General features: G+C 59.2%; 5 protein-coding genes across 5 annotated transcripts; 3 read left to right on the top strand and 2 right to left on the bottom strand.

The window, feature by feature from the left end:
• Nucleotides 1-201: 201 nt before the first annotated feature.
• On the top strand, nucleotides 202-3,482 carry BDZ90DRAFT_117965 (hypothetical protein). Its single transcript, XM_025503272.1, has 2 exons — nucleotides 202-1,086; nucleotides 1,157-3,482. The coding sequence occupies exons 1-2, from the start codon at nucleotides 554-556 to the stop codon at nucleotides 3,348-3,350; spliced, it is 2,727 nt and encodes a 908-aa protein (XP_025364334.1). The 5' UTR covers nucleotides 202-553; the 3' UTR covers nucleotides 3,351-3,482.
• Nucleotides 3,483-3,555: 73 nt separating this feature from the next.
• On the bottom strand, nucleotides 3,556-7,803 carry BDZ90DRAFT_230573 (TPR-like protein). Its single transcript, XM_025505523.1, has one exon. The coding sequence runs from the start codon at nucleotides 7,754-7,756 to the stop codon at nucleotides 3,614-3,616; it is 4,143 nt and encodes a 1,380-aa protein (XP_025364333.1). The 5' UTR covers nucleotides 7,757-7,803; the 3' UTR covers nucleotides 3,556-3,613.
• Nucleotides 7,804-7,981: 178 nt separating this feature from the next.
• BDZ90DRAFT_230572 (hypothetical protein) lies at nucleotides 7,982-11,081 on the top strand. Its single transcript, XM_025505522.1, has 2 exons — nucleotides 7,982-8,139; nucleotides 8,216-11,081. Exons 1-2 carry the CDS (start codon nucleotides 8,027-8,029, stop codon nucleotides 10,902-10,904), a joined length of 2,802 nt encoding a protein of 933 aa, XP_025364332.1. The 5' UTR covers nucleotides 7,982-8,026; the 3' UTR covers nucleotides 10,905-11,081.
• Nucleotides 11,082-11,268: 187 nt separating this feature from the next.
• On the top strand, nucleotides 11,269-16,082 carry BDZ90DRAFT_230571 (hypothetical protein). Its single transcript, XM_025505521.1, has 5 exons — nucleotides 11,269-14,582; nucleotides 14,671-14,858; nucleotides 14,943-15,093; nucleotides 15,180-15,552; nucleotides 15,625-16,082. Exons 1-5 carry the CDS (start codon nucleotides 11,408-11,410, stop codon nucleotides 15,644-15,646), a joined length of 3,909 nt encoding a protein of 1,302 aa, XP_025364331.1. The 5' UTR covers nucleotides 11,269-11,407; the 3' UTR covers nucleotides 15,647-16,082.
• BDZ90DRAFT_245420 (glycoside hydrolase) lies at nucleotides 15,888-16,817 on the bottom strand (the record flags this gene model as incomplete). The annotated part of the gene is made up of 1 exon (XM_025507509.1): nucleotides 15,888-16,817. The coding sequence occupies one exon, from the start codon at nucleotides 16,815-16,817 to the stop codon at nucleotides 15,888-15,890; it is 930 nt and encodes a 309-aa protein (XP_025364330.1).
• Nucleotides 16,818-17,603: the final 786 nt, after the last annotated feature.

Genomic DNA, 17,603 nt, shown 5'->3' with positions numbered 1-17,603 from the left:
CGTCATCACCTTGCTCTGTGCTGTCTTTCATCGACCCTTTGAAAGCAGCATCAGCCCCATCACAGCGGCATTTGCAGGCACTCGTCCACCCTAGCATCCGCGTGGCCCGCCTGTACTGTCGTCCCCAAGGCCTCGCGACGTCCAAGTCCAAGTCGGACGCGCCGCGAAACCTCTTTGGCGATCTCGTGCAACGAGGAACAACGTCGTCCCAGTCCGTGTCCCACGACAACGCCCTGCAGCACAGCTACAGAGGGCGCTCAATACTAGCCAGCCATCTGCACTCCTCGGTCGACCTCAAGCAAGAGCACCTCGAGTCCATTCCGCAAAGCAAAGGATCATATTGCGGTGCGGGGCATCGCATCGCCCGGCCATCTGCCTTCCTACCTTGCTGCCGCTGTACCAAGTCTCACCACAAGATCTCCTACTTGGTCGCCGCTTGACGGCAAGACATCCGCGTGCCATCACCGCCGTCGCCGTCGCCGTCGCCGCGTGAGATAGAGGCATTGACAGGAGCTGCTAGCCGCCCGCATCGGCATAGTCTCTCTCGTCAATCATGCCACCCCGTCGATCCGCTCGCGCCCGCAACGACGATGGAGCAACATCCATGTCTCCGACGATAGGCCAGCTGGATGACAGCCCTCGCAAGCGCAAGCGTACAGCTGATGGGGAGTCGCAGCAGCAGCAGCAGTCTGGCAGCGCATTGACGCCAGAGCCGCAGGCGGACAGCGAAGAAGCAGTCTATGTCAATGGCAATCGGTCGCCCTCAAGAGGCAGGGGAAAAGGCAGAGGAAGGGGAAGACCGCCAAAGAATGGTCATACATCTCAAAGCCGTGGCCAGTCTGCCGGATCTCCCCCGCTGTCCTCGTCTACATCTCCCTCTGGCAAGGGCGCTGCACATGACGCGCGGAGGAGTACAAGGGGTACAAACAACCCGATGGATGGCGCGTCGCCTTCCGCTCTTGAGGCGGAAGATGACGAGATGATGGATGAGCAGACGAGAGCGCTGGCTGAGGGAGCTCTGTCAATAGACGAGGAGCTCCTATTGAGCAAAAGCGATGGGCAGAAGTTGACGGCAGCCTTGGAATGGTAAGTGCAGAAGATCCTATCCCTAGTCGACTGAACGCGTGCTGATGTCTCTTCTTTGCCGCTGTTGCAGCTTTGCACCTGGCCTCCTCGAGCTCCCGCTCGCAGCAGGCAGCACTTTCACCACAGCCGCGACGGGCAAGGCTAAAGCGAAGGCGAAGTCAACGGCCCCCTCTACCCTTGGCGAGGCATTTGACGGACGCACTATTTCGCTACGTCAGATCCGTGCGTACCTCCTGGCCCTGCGCTCGCCTCTCCTCAAGCAAGGAAACCAGAGCGCATCCTCAACTTCATCTTCGCCGACATCTCAGCTGGCGAGCCTGACGCTTGTACTCAATCTTGTCGACGAGATTGCGAGGTCGGCCAACGCTAGCAAGGCAAAGGTGGAAGAGGTTGGCGCGGAGGGTCAAGTGAAAAAGGAGGAAGATGACCAGTTCGCCGCATCACTCGACGCTCTCCTCGAAGGCAAGGTCAAAGCGGCGGCTGCTAACGGCAGCAAGAATGATACCTCACAGCGAGCGTCGCGCAAGTACGCCCTACACATGCGTCTCTCGACGGGCGACTACTTCTCGAAGGCTGTCGAGCTCACGACCGCCGAAGCCCAGAATTTACAAGCAGGAGCGGCCGACCTCGTTCCCATTGAGGTCAAGCCCTCCTCCTTCGCCTCATCTTCCAAGGTCCCCACCCTCGGACAGCGCCTCCACAGACAAGTGTCTCTACGCTACCCAGCACGAAGCCTAGAAGACCTATCTGAGCGCTCGATGGGGAAGATAGTCCGGCCGCTGAACCTCTACTACGGAGCCTATGCATCATCATTGGCGCCAAGCTACGACTCGTCGAATGCGTCTTTGAGTCAGGCGGCAAGTGGACTGGTGTGGAGCACTAAAACGAGCGAAAGGGTCATGGAAGGACGACTCCCTTGGGAGGTGGTATTGGAGGGTGGTGAAGAGGCCGAGGAGGATGAGGTCGCTGCGGCGAACAAGATCATGGAAGCGCCGCCGCCGCCGCCGTCGGCACTGGAGGGACTCTGCGACAACCTCGACCCGTCACTGGATAGCGAGACGCTCAGGGCGGCTATGGCGGTGGAAGACAGCCAAGTCACAGAAGGTCTGGAGCGCTGTGCTACGCTGCTCTTGAAGCTGCAAGCCATGCAGTGGAAAAGACTCCAACGCGGCTTTGCGCGAGTCAAGACGGCGGAGAGAGCTCGGAAAGCAGCGACCGATGGCAAGCCATTCTTGGGCTCATCTGCGCGATCGCATGTGGTAATCGTCGAAGACCAGCCAGGCGAAGCGGAGCAAGCCATCGCCGCTCAAGCGCTCGAAAGCCTCTCCTTCCTCATTCAGTCCACTAGCGGCTCGAGCTCCTCCCTGCTCCTTCCATCACCCGATACTATCCGCTCTCTCTCCTCTCGCCTTCCTCCAGCCATCCTCGACCCAGCCCTTGCCGCTACAGCCTCTTCACCAGCGTGCGATGCACCATACTGGGGCACTCTGGACTCGTCCCTTCACGCTCCTGAAGCCACATCGGGGCTGGCTGGCAAGGTACCTGCGCTGGTACCACAGTTCAGCTCCAATGAGACGGCACGCTATGATGCGGCTGGTGAGCAACGGGCAACCAACAGGAGCTTGAGACAGAGGGGCGTACCGCTCGGCGTGAGCGCTGCAGTCATGCCTTCATCTTCCTCGTCCTCCGGTCAGGGAAACAGTGCCGCAAGCTCGGTGCCTACCACAGGGCAAATGGAGCGCACAATGCAATTTGACGCCGAATCGCGTCGTGTGGGCTCTAGCCTCGCCTTGAACGGCGTAGCGGCCGTTGTGGGAAGCCAGCAGCAGCAGCTGCAAGCCCAGCAAGAGCAACAGCGCCTTCAAGCTCAGCAGCGCCAGCAAGCCACCGCCGCCGCAGCAGCAGCTGCCTCCCCCGCACCGATGGGCTCCTCGCCACCACCAGGAATGTCACCAAGCCCGAGCATGGCCCCCCTCCACGTCGGTGGGGGTTACCCTCCTTACCCTGCCCAATCTCCCGCCTCCATGCACCCGCAGCAACACGCCACGACCCTCCCATACGCTTCACCTCCACCTCAAATGAGGCCAGGAGCAGCCGTCTATGGCGGCTCTCCACCAATGACGCACGCGCAGGTGCCTTTTCCTCTGCAGATGCCGCAGGGTGGGTATTATCCTTTCGCGGCAGGGCAAGGCCCAGGAACGGGGGCGTACCCGGCGCAGCAGCAGGCTCAGCATCAGGGATTCCAAGGGCAGACAAGACGATAAGATTGCGGAAAGGGGTTCTGACGAGCGCAGCCTCCAGCCACAGGTGACGCGTAGAAGGCAAGGATGGGGAAAGAGGTATTCCTGGCTGTTGTATGTCGATAGACGTAGAAGTCTTGAGTCAATGCGACCATCCCTATTCATTGACCAGTCTCAAAGCGATCCAATCTAGCTCAACTCGTGCGCGTGCTGCTCACGCTCAATTGTCTTTCCTGCTTTCAGCATCAAGTCCTGAGAGATTGGAAATGACTATCATTTGAACGGCTCTACATCTCCTCATCCGTATCAATCATATCGTCATCAACGACCCCCCTCTTGGCGGGCCTCGAAGGCGCTGCAGCCTTCTTGCTCTTCTTGCCTGACTTCTTTTTCTCCCTCTTCTCCTTTCGCTTCTTCTTCTCCAGCTTCTGAGCCCTCCTCTCCTCCTTCGCCCCATCATCCTCGCCGTCACTGCCTGCGTTGGAGCTTTGAGCTTCCTCCTCGTCGTCCGAGTCTGGTCCGCCCTCGCTACTACTACTCTCACTGCTCGACTCGGCGTCACTGTCTTTGACGACTCTCTTCTTCCTAGGCTTGCCCTTGGAGCCCTTCTGCTTCTTTGCCGCCCGGGAGGCACGCAGTTCCTCCATCTTCGCCCTCTTCCTGTCTGCGCGACGCTTCTGTCTCTCTTCCTCATCGTACGCGCCTTCGCCTTCACTTTCTCCAGTCAGAGCAGCAAGGTTCTCATCGTCCTCCAGCAAGGCGTCTTGAGCGCGACGCTCCTCCTCGTCCGTCTCCACTTCACTGCTAGCCCCACGTTGCTTGCGGGAGCGCTTTTTGCCCGTCTTCTCACCCCCACCACCCCTCTTCTGCTTGACCTGCACCTCAGGGCTTGGCAGACGATAGGTGAACTCGCGCGCCTCCTCGACCGCACGACGACGACGCTCCTTGACCTCCTCGAGGCGCTTCTCCTCCTCCTCGCGGGCACGCTGCTCTGCCTCCACGCGCTGACGCTCCTTCTCGGCCCGCAGAGCTTTGACAGCCTCAGATCGCTCAGCCACTTCTGCTTCGAAGGCCTCTTGCTCCTGTACAGCCGCTTGGGCCTGACGATCACGCAGCGACTCGCCGAATTGAATGCGTTGCTCCAGAAGCTCGGCAGAGACAAGTCCAAGTTGACCCTGCTGGGCTGCAGGGAGTAGAGTGGTGAAGGTGGAGAGGGAATCGCTGATTCCTTCGATCGCCTGGCGCAGTTCAGGGAGGAGGCGCTCCTCCTTGCGAGTCTCGAGCAGCATCTGCAGAGATTTCTGCTTGATGACAGCAGAATTGTAGTGCGTGAGGCGGATTTCGGCCTCGAGAGAGAGGAGGCGAGGGTTATTGCTCGAAGGCTTGGCGGCGGCGGCGCCATTCTCGCCGTTTGCTGAACCGTTGGTCGTAGCGGGCTCGCCAGCTCCACCTGCGATCTCCTGCTTCTTCTCCTCGAAGATGCTTCTGGCGCGGCTCAAGCGTTCCACGCTGCGCATCAATGTTGGGAAGCTCCTGCTCGACAAGCCGACGTGGTACTCCGCCATTGCCCAGCTGACGAGCACATTTGCGTTGGCATCATCGTAGTATTGTCGCGATGCCACTTCGTACGCCTTTGCGCTCCTCTCCCACTCTTCACGCCTGCCTAGCGCATGACCAAGGCAGACATGTATGGATCCATCGTGCCTGACCTCGCGCAGTTTGCTGAAGACGGACAGGCCCTCATCAACTGCCCTGCGTCGCGCGTCACGCTCAGCCTCCGGGTCCTGGCTCGCAGGCCCCTTGCTCCCAATCAGACCATCATCACACAGAAGGATCCCCAGTCCTTGCGCAGCAACTGCGCAGCGCTGGTCGTTGGCAAGCGCCTGGCCGAAGAACTCCGCCGAGCGAAACATGCAACGCTCCCTCTCTTTCTTATCTCTCGCCTCACGGCCTAGCTGATAGTAAGACCAGCCCATCGCGCTCATGATGAAGGAGTCGCCCGTCGCATCCGTTGCTACTTGCTTGGCAGCTTGGGCGCCGCCAAAGACGCGTGTGGCTTTGGAGTCGTTGGCGCCGAGGAAGAGCTCGGCGAGGGTGTCCTTGATGATGCCCCACTGACCCGGGTAAGGGGAGCAGGGTAGCTCGCCCGCGAGGAAGCAGACGTACGCTGCGCGCGTGTCCAGGTTGGCTGGGTCGGAGGAAAGGGCTTCCTTGAAGTAGGCATTCGCCAGCTGGGTGGCTTTCCCGTTGACGTTGTCCGATGAGGGAAGCGAAGCTACCATGATTGCCAGTCGAACGCGTGCGTCAATATACTCTGGGTGCATGGACAGCAGCGTCTCGTATGTTCGGCGAGCGTCTTCCAGCGAGGAGCTGGATTCTTGCAGGCGAGCGGCATTGTAGAGAATGGTTGTCTTTTCTGACTCGAGGTCTTCGGGTGCAGCGGCATTACGCTCCTCGCTGGAGCGAATGAGGTCGAGAGCGACACGCAGATGCTCGAGAGAGCGTTCTATTAGTGGGTGTTGAGGCTGAGTTGGGCCGCCCTTTGTGACAAAACCGGCGCCTACGACCGACTCGAGGGCTCGGACGCCCAAAATAGCACCCAAATTGGCACGTAAGCGAATTTCCAGCGAAGCTGATGTGTTGGCTATGACGTCGCTTCCCGCCTCGCGCTGTCGAGCGAAGATGTCGAGCGCTGCCTGGTACCGTCTAGCTGCCCGAGGTAGGTCGGCACGGGAGGCGCCTACCTGAAGGAGCTGTGCAAGTTCGACATTGGCCAAGACGTCCTGGCCGAGCGCATGAATCTGTTGCACCGTGGATTGGCCAGCTACTTCGGCCACCAAAGCTTTGCGACTTGCAGCCGTAGACGATGAGCCGCCACGAGAATCCTCGCTAGCAGCATCACAGAGGTTGAGGCTGCGTTCTAGAAGGACTCTAGCCTTGTGACGATCCCGGGCCACCTCTTCTTTGCCTGCTCCGGGATGAGAAGCGGCTCGCAAGCTCGCCTCGAGGAAAGAAGCCTCAACGAGGTGACTGGGTGTCTGATGATGATTGGCGAGGCGCAACACGTCGAGAGTGTGCATAGCCGCGACCACTTCTCCCTGGCCCAGTTGAAGCTGGGCGAGGCTAACTGATGCATGAGCAAAGAGGGGCGAGATGGCCGCATTCGACGAGCCCGGCAGAGGTGCTCGTCCGAGATCCTCGACAATGCGGTTCCAGTGTCTGTTGGCCATAGATCTCATCTCCATCTCATCTAGCGTGCACTTAGATTGAGAGGCGGCATGCATTGCCAAGTGAGCCGCGCGAGCCGTCGCTGCCGTAGCGGCGAGGAGGTCGCTGCGGGCGTCTGCATACTGGAGGGCATGCTCACCGAGCTTAAGAGCTTGGGTGAACTGGGCGGTCGCCTTGAGAACGTCACCCTCTGCGGCGAGGGCTGAGGCTCGACGGGCGAAGTGCTCAGAGAGAGCTACAGCAGTCATTGCACTCTTGTTGTTCAGGGCCCAGGCTGCTTGGATGCTGGCAAGACCTTGCTCGCGTGCCGCCTGTCGTGCTTGCTCCTCCGTTGCTGAGATGCCCACGTCAAAGAGACCCAGAGGCAAAGCAGCCGACTGGCTCGCTGCATTGATGGCTGACAGACCGAGGAGGAGTTTGGGCGCAGACTTGTTTGGATAGATGTCTGCCGATCGCTGCCATGCCCTTCGAGCATCTGAGACCTTGCCCATGCCAGCAAGGCAGAGTCCAATACCGATGCGAGGGTCCGGTCGGGAGAAGTCGCCCTTCTTCTCATATGGGAGCACCAGGGCGAGGGCGTGCTGATAGATGGCGAGAGCCTGAGGGAAGGCGCGTCGTCGCAAGAGGCAGCAGGCTTTGCCAAGGAGCGCGAGCGTATTCTTTGGCTGCTTTGTGGATACGTCGGTGAAGATGCGCTCTGCGTCGTTTGTCATGCCCTTGAGCGCCATGTCGACTGCCCTGGAGAGTTGCGAGTGGACTGCCGCAGGGTCCGACGCAGCGGCGGCATTGGTAAGCTGCGTTGCGTAGGAGAAGTGGGCATGCTTTGCGTGCAGACCCTCTCGACCGGCGAGTGGCTGATACTTTGCCTCTTGAATGATCTGCTTGGGCGAGCTTCTTGCTCGATTGGCATACAGGCCAGCAAGCATCGAGTCGAGGAGAGCTGTACCGCGAGACTTGTTGGGCGTCATGCGCAGAGTGTGACTGCCTCGACCAAGAAATTCGATGGCTGCTGGCTCATTGTCGTGATGACGGAGGTACTCGTATGCCAGAGTTGCCCAGTAGTGAGCAGGTTGAGCATCGGCGGCCAGAAGACCGACGATGTCCTGCACCGACTCTGCATCATTGGGCAGGTCGGCCAGGTCGATGGGTACATCACCCTGCTCCGTCGGAATGGAGAGGATCCTCTCCGTTTCGACTTCCATTGCGGCGAGTGACGAGGGATCAAGGTATGGAGAAGAGAAGAAGGCAATCAACGTCGCCCCGCTCGAGGCGGCCATGCAACGGATGTCGTCGCTCATTCGCTCGTTCGCTCGCTCCGTCCATAGTCCAACGCCTCGTCGCCCATCCGTGCCGCGCCTCAACTGCGCGACCAGTCGAAGCGCGAACAAAGTCGTCGAGGCGGAGACGTTGGGCTCAGCTTTCGACGTCGCTCTGATCATCATTGCACATCGAGGGCCAAGGTCATAATCAAGATGGCCTCCTGGATGAGCTATGTCCACTTCCTCGCATTCATCTTGGCCCTCTATTGGATCCATGTAGGCTTTCAAGCACTTGTAGTCAGGGGGAAGAGGCAGGCATTCAGATTGTGAGCATGCACCACGTCCCATCCATGTCTTGTCTCACCGCGTCTGACCACTGTTTCGCATTGCCATCGCCAACAGAGAGCAACGCAGGCGCGCAGGCATCCCAGACTCGGACAACAGGCCATTTGACATCGCTCAAGCTGATGCGCTGCAGGTCAAGAGGAGGCGAGACCTTGCGCGAAGCAACACGAGCGCCGTTGCTTCTTCGTTTGCCTCTGCCACTGGCTTCGACGCAAGAGCCCTTTTCGGCAGAGGCCTCCCATCCTCAGCCAAAAAGATCTCATCAGCTCTCCCTCGCAGCGGTTCTGCCTCCCCGTACTCGCCTAGAAGACCAAACGTCGTAGCCCCTTCGACGTCTTCCCATCTCTCCCCTGGGCAGAGCTCGCGCTACAACCCGGCATCATATGCTGGAGCTGCGGGCAGAGCATCGCCTGCAGGAGCTACGGCAGGCTACAAACGCTCCATACCAGCTGCGAACGAGGCACGGAGCGAGACGAGTACCGTCCGTCCCGCGATCAGACATCGTCCCTCGAAGCTAGCTCAGCTGCAGCAAGACCAAGATGAGGAAGAAGAGGATGGCGAGACAGGTATGGCATGGGAAGCTACCGAGCTCCCGACGCGTCGAGGAAAAAAGAGAGGAGCAGACGAGGCTCGTAATATAGGAGAGGAGGACAGCGTGATTGGCAGGGCAGGTCGGGCGAAGAAGGGGCGCGCTTACCAGCCCACGGAGATCGGTAGCGCGATGGATGAGGATGACAACGAGTACTTACCGGGAGAGGGGGAAGAGGCGAACGATAGCGAGACGGATCTCGCCTCCCTTGGCCCTCTATCTGAGCTCGACGATGAAGAGATGGACGAGTACGCACCGCCCCAGCGTACGCCTGCTGGATTGCTTCCGTCCACCAGGCGGGCTAAGCACAAGGCTGCCCGCAAGATCCGCCAACCTCGCACTATCAAGGCAGAGCCAAAGGATAGGTCACTTGCCGATGACATGCGGGATCTGAGCGATGTGGATGATGACGTCTCGATGCGTACCACCTCTCGTGCGGGTCGCAACAAAGCTGCCACCACCTCACGAGATGTCCCCGACTCAGAGCGCTCGATCGGCGAAGAATGGCACGACCCTGTCTCGAACTTCCAACATCGGATGGATCTCGACGATGTCTTGACAGACGAGGAAGTCACGCCTGGTCGAAAACGCCGCGTAACTAAACAGCGTCGCGTAAAGCGTCGCTTGACGGTCAAGCTCGAGTGGCGTCCCAAATGGGCCATGCCTGCTGACTCTGAGCACCCGGACAAGGGAGAGATGGTCCCGCATTACGTTCCCGTGTGGTTGAGTGATGCGGAGATTGATGAGAGCCGGAGGAAAGGAGAGTTGGGGGAGCAGGTGGGGGAAAGGGAATTGCAGGCCAGGAGGGCTGCCGAGGCCAAGGCAGCTGCAGGCGCGGGCTCAGCATCGTCCTCGCCGTCGTCTGCGCGACGAGTGGACTCTCTCCTCTACCAGGCGCCACACCGTATTCCGTTGCGCTCCCCACTGTCCAAGTCGAAGCTTGGCCTCGTTGGCGCCTCGCCGCGTACTTCGCCCGGGCTCACCCGCTCACGCTCTGCGACGCCTGACGTTTCTCTGGGTGGTACATCACGCGGAAGCCCAGCAGCCACGTCCACTTCAGCCTCCTCATCGTCCTCAAGAACGAACAGCAGAGGCCGTCTATCTCTCGGCGGGTCGCCCTCTTCGCTTTCTACCGCAGCCGCGGCTGGAGCAACGGGAGCAACAGCTTCACCGCTCCGCAATAGGGCTCTCGACGCCGCGGGCAAAAGAAGGAGGGAGGAGGAGCTCATGAAGAGAATCAGGGAAGCGAGAGAGGATAAGGAAAGGCTGGAGAGGGAAAAGAAGGAGAAGGAAGCCAAGGCGAAAGGTCCTGCTCCACCGGCAGCTGCACCTGTGGCCACGCCTACCCCTTCCTTTGGAACTGCACCTGTTGCTTCCAAGGCTGAGGATGGCCCGAAGCAGCCAGGTGAGGCTGACGCAGGCAAAGCGCCTTTTTCATTCGGCGCACCGGCGACAGCGGCACCATCTGATCCCGCGAAGCCGGCTGCTCCAGCGCCAGCGTCATCAGGTGGCTTCACCTTTGGAGCCCCCTCCTCTTCATCTGCTGCACCCCCACCACAGCCACAGACCAAGACCGAGAGCAAGCCATCGCAGCCATCTTCATCTTCGCCCTTCACCTTTGGAGCAGCGGCCAAGCCGGCAGCGCCTGCCGCTCCCGCCGCATCCTCGTCACCCGCTCCCTTCACTTTCGGCGACAGCAAGCCAGCTGCGGCCACTTCTACTGCCACTACAAGCGCCCAAGCCAATGGCACTGGTGGTAGTACGTCTCCAGCTCCCTTCTCGTTCGGCAAATCAGCTGCGGCCGCCAGCCCGGCTCCAGCAGCCAATGGCTCGTCGTCTTCGTCCACACCCTTCTCCTTTGGCGCTCCTAGCAGCAATGGACCAGCTAGTAAGCCGGCTGATTCAGCCAGCGGCGGCAGCGGGGCTCCGAGCTTCACCTTTGGTGCCTCTTCTTCTGCCTCTCCCGCTCCCGCGGCGCCAGCATCGTCGTCGGCCCCTTTCTCGTTCGGGGCGTCCAAGACGAGTACTCCCAGCGGCCCTAGCAGCGGTACGGGAGGGACTTCCTTCACCTTCGGTGCGCCTGCAGCTCCCGCTGCTGGAGGGAGTGGAAGTGGAACGACTTCTGGTGGCTTCAGCTTCAGCTTTGGGAAGAAGTGAGAGGAAGACGAGGCTGATGGCAGGGGGGCGGTACCGGTGGCCGATGAGCCATGGAGAGAGTCTGGTAATCAGGCATGCCTTTGGAATTGACTCGTCGTGGTTCTTCTTCCAAATTTCAGCCACGAAAGACACTCATGTACCATTTATCAATCTCAACAGCATGCCATCTCACGTCGTCTCACCTCTCTCTCTGTCCACGGTCTCGATGTTGGTGCGAAAGCAGGTCGCGTGTTGCTCTCCCTGGTCTGGCTCGCATGCCTGCGTCGAAGCCGCTCTCTCGTGCTTCTCCGCCTCAGGCCCCGCTCGGTCCAGTCCAACAGCGGACGAGGGAGCGAGGGTAACGAGGCATTTGCTTTGGCTTCTTCCTACCACAGCCACATAACAGCACAGCAAAGAGGGCCACAGCAAAGGGGAAGATAGACTGCGCTCGACGTCCAAGTTGGCCAGCAACATCTCAAGCTCGCATCACTTGAGGTCTCCCTCTGCCTCTCTGCGCCGCCAACATGGCGAGCCTACTCCTCCGCCTCTTTCACAGCGACTACTTCTCTCCTCACCTGGCCCTCTCCTACCTTCGAACCTATGCAGACAACATAGGTATCACCTACTACCTAGTCTACCGACTGCGCACTTCTTTCTCACCGGAAGAGGTAGAGTTCTACTGGCCGCAGCTCTGCCACCTCCTCATCACAAAGCCAAGCGAGTCAAGAGCATTAGAATGCTTTGTGCTGGAGAGATGCGAAGAATCGGTGCATGTGGCTTTGCTCACTTTGTGGTACTTGCAAGCCACACTCTTCGACTTGGGCAGTCAGCCGAATACTGCATCATTCGAGGTTTGCAAACGGGTGTACAATGAGTGCCAGAGGATATTGTACGACGATCCGCTGTCGGACGCCAATGTCTCATTGGTCCCAGCGCAGGCTTCCTCGTCCTCTTCTTCGACATCAACAGCATCAAACTCCCGCTTCAGACGGCTCATATCCTCTTCAGCACGAGCTCGCGAGAAGGTGTCACCTCGCAACACCCGCAGCACTTACGTGGGGATTGGGACGGTCCTGGCTAGTGTGCCGGCGATGCCCTCTTTGGCGGGCTTCAGTGGGCAGATTGCGGTGGAACAGGGAAGGGCCAAGCCAAATGCGGTCAATGCCAAGAAGGGAGAAGGACTGGCAAAGGGAATCGAGAGGATTGGAAAAGGAGAGGGGTCGGATGACGAGGGTGAACTGCCTGGACGCAGAGCCGGGGATGAGTCCGAGGATGATGACGACGAAGACGAGGAGAGCGAGGCAGAAGCGACCCAGCAGACTACTCGTCAACCTGTTACGCCCAAGTCTGCTCCTCTAGCTCAACGACAGAATACTGCTCCGAGCGGCTCTATCTTGGCCAAGGGCAGCGGCAGTAGCGGTCCGTCAGCCACCAGTCCAGACAATCCTTTCGCCAACTTCTCCGCCGGCTTCAGCAAAGCCACGGCGAGCGTAGGCGAAGCCTTTGGCCAGACGTTTGGCGTCACCTTCAACACCCAGCCTCAAGGAGACGCAGGCAAGGATTCCAAAGCTCGTCCAGCGTGGCACCCTCAAAGCCCTGGCAAGGGCAGCAGGAGAGCTCGCAGCAACGAGGTCACCAAGTCCACGCCCAACCTAGCCAACGGCAGTCGCACGAGCTTGTCAGCTTTCGCTTCTACCGCTACGCTCCCTGATAGCAACCATCCAGCATCAATGGACGCCGTCCTAGCGCAATACGACACAGAGGCCCGACGAAGACTGCTTCGATCGAACTACTGTCGCACGCAAACTCAGTTCCTTCTCACTCTCCAGGATATCTCGGCACGTCTACTGCTTCTACCCAAGCCGGCCCGACTCTCTGCACTCCGCGCCGAGCTGACAGCTCTAAACCACAAGCTCCCGTCAGATGTCTGCTTCCCGCTGTGGTGTGCCGCTATCTCTGAGACAGGGACTGCCGGGGAGGACAGTCAGAATGCGATTGAGAATGCGCACAACGTCCCTGGCGCCTCCGCGACCTCCTCGTCATTGCCCTCGACGAGTGTTGGCCGTGGGCAGCAACAGCAACCCAAACCCAAGCGTCGCCCCGGCGAATTGAGGCACCATCGTGTCGTCCGCATCAATCCTTCAGAAGCAGTCGTCCTCAATTCGGCAGATCGGGCCCCCTACCTCCTTCACGTCGAAGTTCTGACAGATGAGTTGGACTTCGATCCTGAACGACGCTCCAACCGCGAATCCCTCAAGAAGTTGGTCGTGGCGGAGGATCTAAGAAGGAGGAAGTTTGCGCTCAGTCGTGCGTTCGGGACTGAGGGTAGCGAGTCCGGTAGTAGGGAGGCATTAGGCGCTGCTGGTTTGCTGAGACGGGATAGTGGACCAGGAGCTGTCGGGATGCTGAGGAGAGACAGCGTCAAGAGTGGTGGCGGTAGTGCGATCGACTCCCCGCGCATCGACTCGTCCGCCTCGACGCCTGGCGCTGCTGCGGTTGAGAGCGGTACTGAGCCTCGCAGCCGCCTTGCAGAGCGGACGGTCAGTTCAAGCTCCGTCTCTTTTGGTCAGTCTGCTGCTGCTAGTACACCTGAACCTGCGCTCAGGCCCGGCGCTGCGGCTGGATCCGACAGTCGTCCCTCGTCTCCCATGCCCGATGAGAGTGGCGAGGAGATCGACCTGACAGAGCAAGCTTTCGGTGCAGACCTGTCTGCCTTCGGGGAGGAGCGTCAGGAAGCCAGCGACGAGGAGGACGACCTCACGGCTATCAATCGACACCACGATGCCGCGGCCTGGACGCAGGCGCGTGGCCGGGCTGGCTCCATTCCCACGAGCTCAGGAGGTGCCGGAGGCGTCGTCTCCCCGCAGTCATCAGGTCATGGACGACAAGGCTCCATCTCTGGCACCTCAGGGCGCCGACGAGACCTTTCCTCGCTGGACGACTACTCAGATCGGATGCGAACTGCAGCGATCATGCTTGCCCAGCTCAACCAGTCGACAAATGCAGCTTCGCAGCCTGCTGTCACCCACAATCCGCACATCAGCGCGACCGCGCAAGGTGGCTGGAGCAGCTGGATCATTGGAACGAGCTGGGCTGCTGGCGGATCGAGCGCGTCTTCGACTGCGGCTAATGGGGCCGGTCCGAAGAGCGAGATTGGTCAAGGGAGTGCGGGCGTCAAAGCGCCCATCAGTGTCGCTGCCGCACCTCCTACCAGCGGGGCAATTGCAGCCGACCCGACCAAGACCGCAGCCAAGTCGAGCAGTGGGCCCAATGGCGCCCCTGCCGCGCCTGTCGTCGCAGGAGGCGGTTCACGTCTCATTCACGCGGACACCGAGATGATCCGAAAGCGCATTATGCAAGAAATGATGGCCCTCGAAGAGGAGCGAATGGAACGCATGAAGTCATCAGGCTCGCGGAAGATCGGCTCTTCCGCAGCATCACGACGTCCCGCCCCTACCTCGGTGGAGGACGAGGCCACGGTGCTCCGTGCAGTGAACAAGGACGATCCATCGGCAGCCATGTTCCGTGAGACGTGGGCGGCCAAGAAGGCGAGGATCAGAGCGGCGAGTCCGTACGGACATTTGCCGTCGTGGGACGTGTTCAGTGTCATCGTAAAGACGGGCGCGGATTTGAGGCAGGAGCAGTTGGCTGTTCAGCTTATCAATGAATTTGGGCGCATTTGGGAGGAGAAGGGATCAAGTGAGTTCTGCGAGCTCACCGCCTCGCTCGAGCTGACCACGATCATCAACTGACCGTCTTCCCTTCCTTGCTCACTGAATTCACTCAGGATTATGGGTGCGCTACTTCCGCATTCTCGTTACCTCTGAGTCATCCGGCTTGATGGAGACGATCACCGACGCGGTGAGCGTGCATTCGATCAAGAAAGAAGCCTACGCTAGGGCGCAGAAGGATGGAGCTGGTGGGCCAGAGGGAGGCAAGATTGCTACATACAGTATCTATGATCATTTCGTTGATGTGAGTTTGAGAGGTATCAGGGTCAAAGTGGTCTGCTGATGATGATGGTGCTGACGCTGATGCTTGATGACGCTACACCCACAGACGTACGGCGACCCCTCATCCGCCCGCTTCAATCGCGCGCGTGACCGCTTCATGGAGTCTCTCGCGGCCTACTCGATCATCAGCTACCTGCTCAGCATCAAGGACAGGCACAATGGAAACATCCTTCTCTCCAGCGATGGTCGAATCATTCGTTCGTATCTCGCGCTTCTTCGCAACCCTCACATTCCTCGGTCTCCTCCCGCTCACCGTCCGCATCGCTCCACTTCGCGCACGCAGACATCGACTTTGGCTTCATGCTGGGTATCTCGCCCGGAGGAGTAGGATTCGAAGCCTGCCCATTCAAGCTGACCCAGGAGTACATTGATGTCTTGGGCGGAATAGGGTCACCGAAGTACGAGGAGTTCAAGAAGTTGATGCGGCAGGGCTTCAAAGATGTGCGCAAAGAGGCGGAGAGGATCATCATGATCGTTGAGTTGATGGCCAAGGACTCCAAGCTGCCCTGCTTCGCCCTTGGAGACTTGACCGCTTCCAATCTGCGGGACCGCTTCGCCTTGGCTCTGTCGGCGCAGCAGGTCGACGACTTTGTGGACAGGCTGATCTTGGCTAGTTGCGCAAGCTCGTACACAAGATTGTACGACACTTTCCAGTAGTGAGTATGACGAAGGAGGAGTGAGGCTGAATGAGGGACTAAACTGACATCTTCTTCTCGTCCGCTACGCAGCTACTCGCAGGGAATCCTCTGATGACAAATTCGGTTGTTGATATTGCTCTGTACACCGTGATCCTGTATCAATACCCGTGACATCAACGTCCTCCTTTGCCAAAGGCATGTTCCGCTCGAGATAGGAGGATGTACGCGTACACGAAGCTATTCAAGATGTGGTGAGGACAGGTAAACGCTTGCCCATTAAATGGTCATTGTGCGCTCGGCCACCAGGGCTCGAGTCTTCTTCTCTACATCATCAAATTCCTCGTCGCCCCTGCTCAGCAGGACGTCTTGGGCTTGAAGTCAAACTTTGCCTTCCAGTTGGTGTCCAGCACTCCCCACCCAGACAACGTATCAGCGTACATGTGCGAGAACCACGCGATCCCACCTTTCGGTCCATTCTTTGCCATCCACGAGCAAGCCAAGTTGTCGAGCATATCAAAGTAGGCCTTCTCCTGCTGCAGCGACGCAACAGCTTTGGCGCTGTTGGGCTTCCAAATATCGGCATTGGAGGGCCACCCAGTCTGAGAGATGATGATCTTCTTGCCCAAACCGTTCTTGACCATGTAGTTGAGGTCGTTCTGTACTTTGCCTGCCGTCGAGTCCGACCCGGCATCTCCGACTGTCCAGTCGAAGAAGGGAAGTGAGTGGGCCATGAGGGTGTCTTGCGCCTTGAATACCTGCGGGGCATTGTTACGGATCTGGTAGCCGTAAGGCATCTCACTGAGCGTGATCTGCATGCCGTCGTCACCCTTGTTTGTCCAGGGTGCGAGCTGGTTCTTGACATTGTAGATCTGAGCAGCGAGATCGTCGGGTGACATGACCGAGTCAAACATGGGCTCACTGCCGACCACGACGCCGCGCACAACGTAGGGAGCCTTGGAATTGCTCTTGATTGCCTTGATGATGTTGTCGCGGCGGGTCTGCCACTTATTGTCGCCGTCGAAGCCGAACCAGATCAGCGGGTAGATCCCTAGACCGGCCTCCCAGCCTGCATTGATCAGCTGATCGGTGAAGCCATCGTTGTCGCAAGTACCATACATGCGGACGTAGCGTGCATTGTACTCTGAACGCATGCGCTTGAAGGACTTGGTAAGTTGCGCGGACGAAGGGCACCAGCTCACATCGTACGAGAAGCCGAGCCAGGCCTGCTCGTCTTGCGTCGAGCACCACCAGTTGTCCACAGAATCGGGGACGTTGGTTGGCATCTTGAAGTCGAGTGCGGGGAAGCAGCTCGACGACGAGTTGCCCTTGTTGCCACCCTCATCACTGTCACTGTCGTTGCTATCGTCGCTGCCACCTGTAGCTTTTGGCGAATTGCTGTGGACAGAGGAGGGAGAGTCCGTCTCCTTGGAGGGATGGGGATGGTCCGTTGTCACGGTTTGTGTCGTCATCGTCGTGGTCCAGGCTGTCGTCGTTGCCTTTCTAGTACAGACGCGTTTCACCTTGGTCGGCGCAGGGTCGCGGCGGTCTACGACGGCGGGTACAACAGCGTCGTCAATACGTCTGCGCCTTCGCCTCGAGCCACTTTTGATCTTGTGGTCGTGACGAGCAGGATGAGCGGCGAAGAAGGGTGCGCCGCTGATCGCGTCACTCAAGTCTTCGGACGACTTCAAAGCCATACCAATTGCGCGAAGGGGCTTGTGCTTGTGCTGGGAGTCACGAGCAGGACCAGCCTGAACGTGAGAAAGCATTGTCGTTGCCAAGGCGAGGGGCAAGGCTGCGGCGGTCAGAGAAAACTTCATGTTGAAAACGTGGACGTGCTGGATGGCGGTGCCTGCTGGAAGAATGTCGTCAAGACTATTCAGTGAGACCGAAAGGGATGCTGCGAGACCAGCTCGCGGGGATAGGATGGATGAGAGAGTGAAGATCGAGGATGAGAAAGCGAATGAAAAGGAACGAGCGTGGGTACTTGACATCTAGCCAGCCAGCCAGTGACTTCGCTTGACGAACAAGGAGAGAAGCGGGGAGAGAGAAGCAAGGGGTCTGCGGCA

The sequence above is a fragment of the Jaminaea rosea genome (assembly GCF_003144245.1).
Source record: "Jaminaea rosea strain MCA 5214 unplaced genomic scaffold BDZ90scaffold_2, whole genome shotgun sequence".
NCBI classification, from domain to species: Eukaryota; Fungi; Basidiomycota; class Exobasidiomycetes; order Microstromatales; genus Jaminaea; species Jaminaea rosea.
This window is presented reverse-complemented; position numbering and strand designations above follow the sequence as displayed.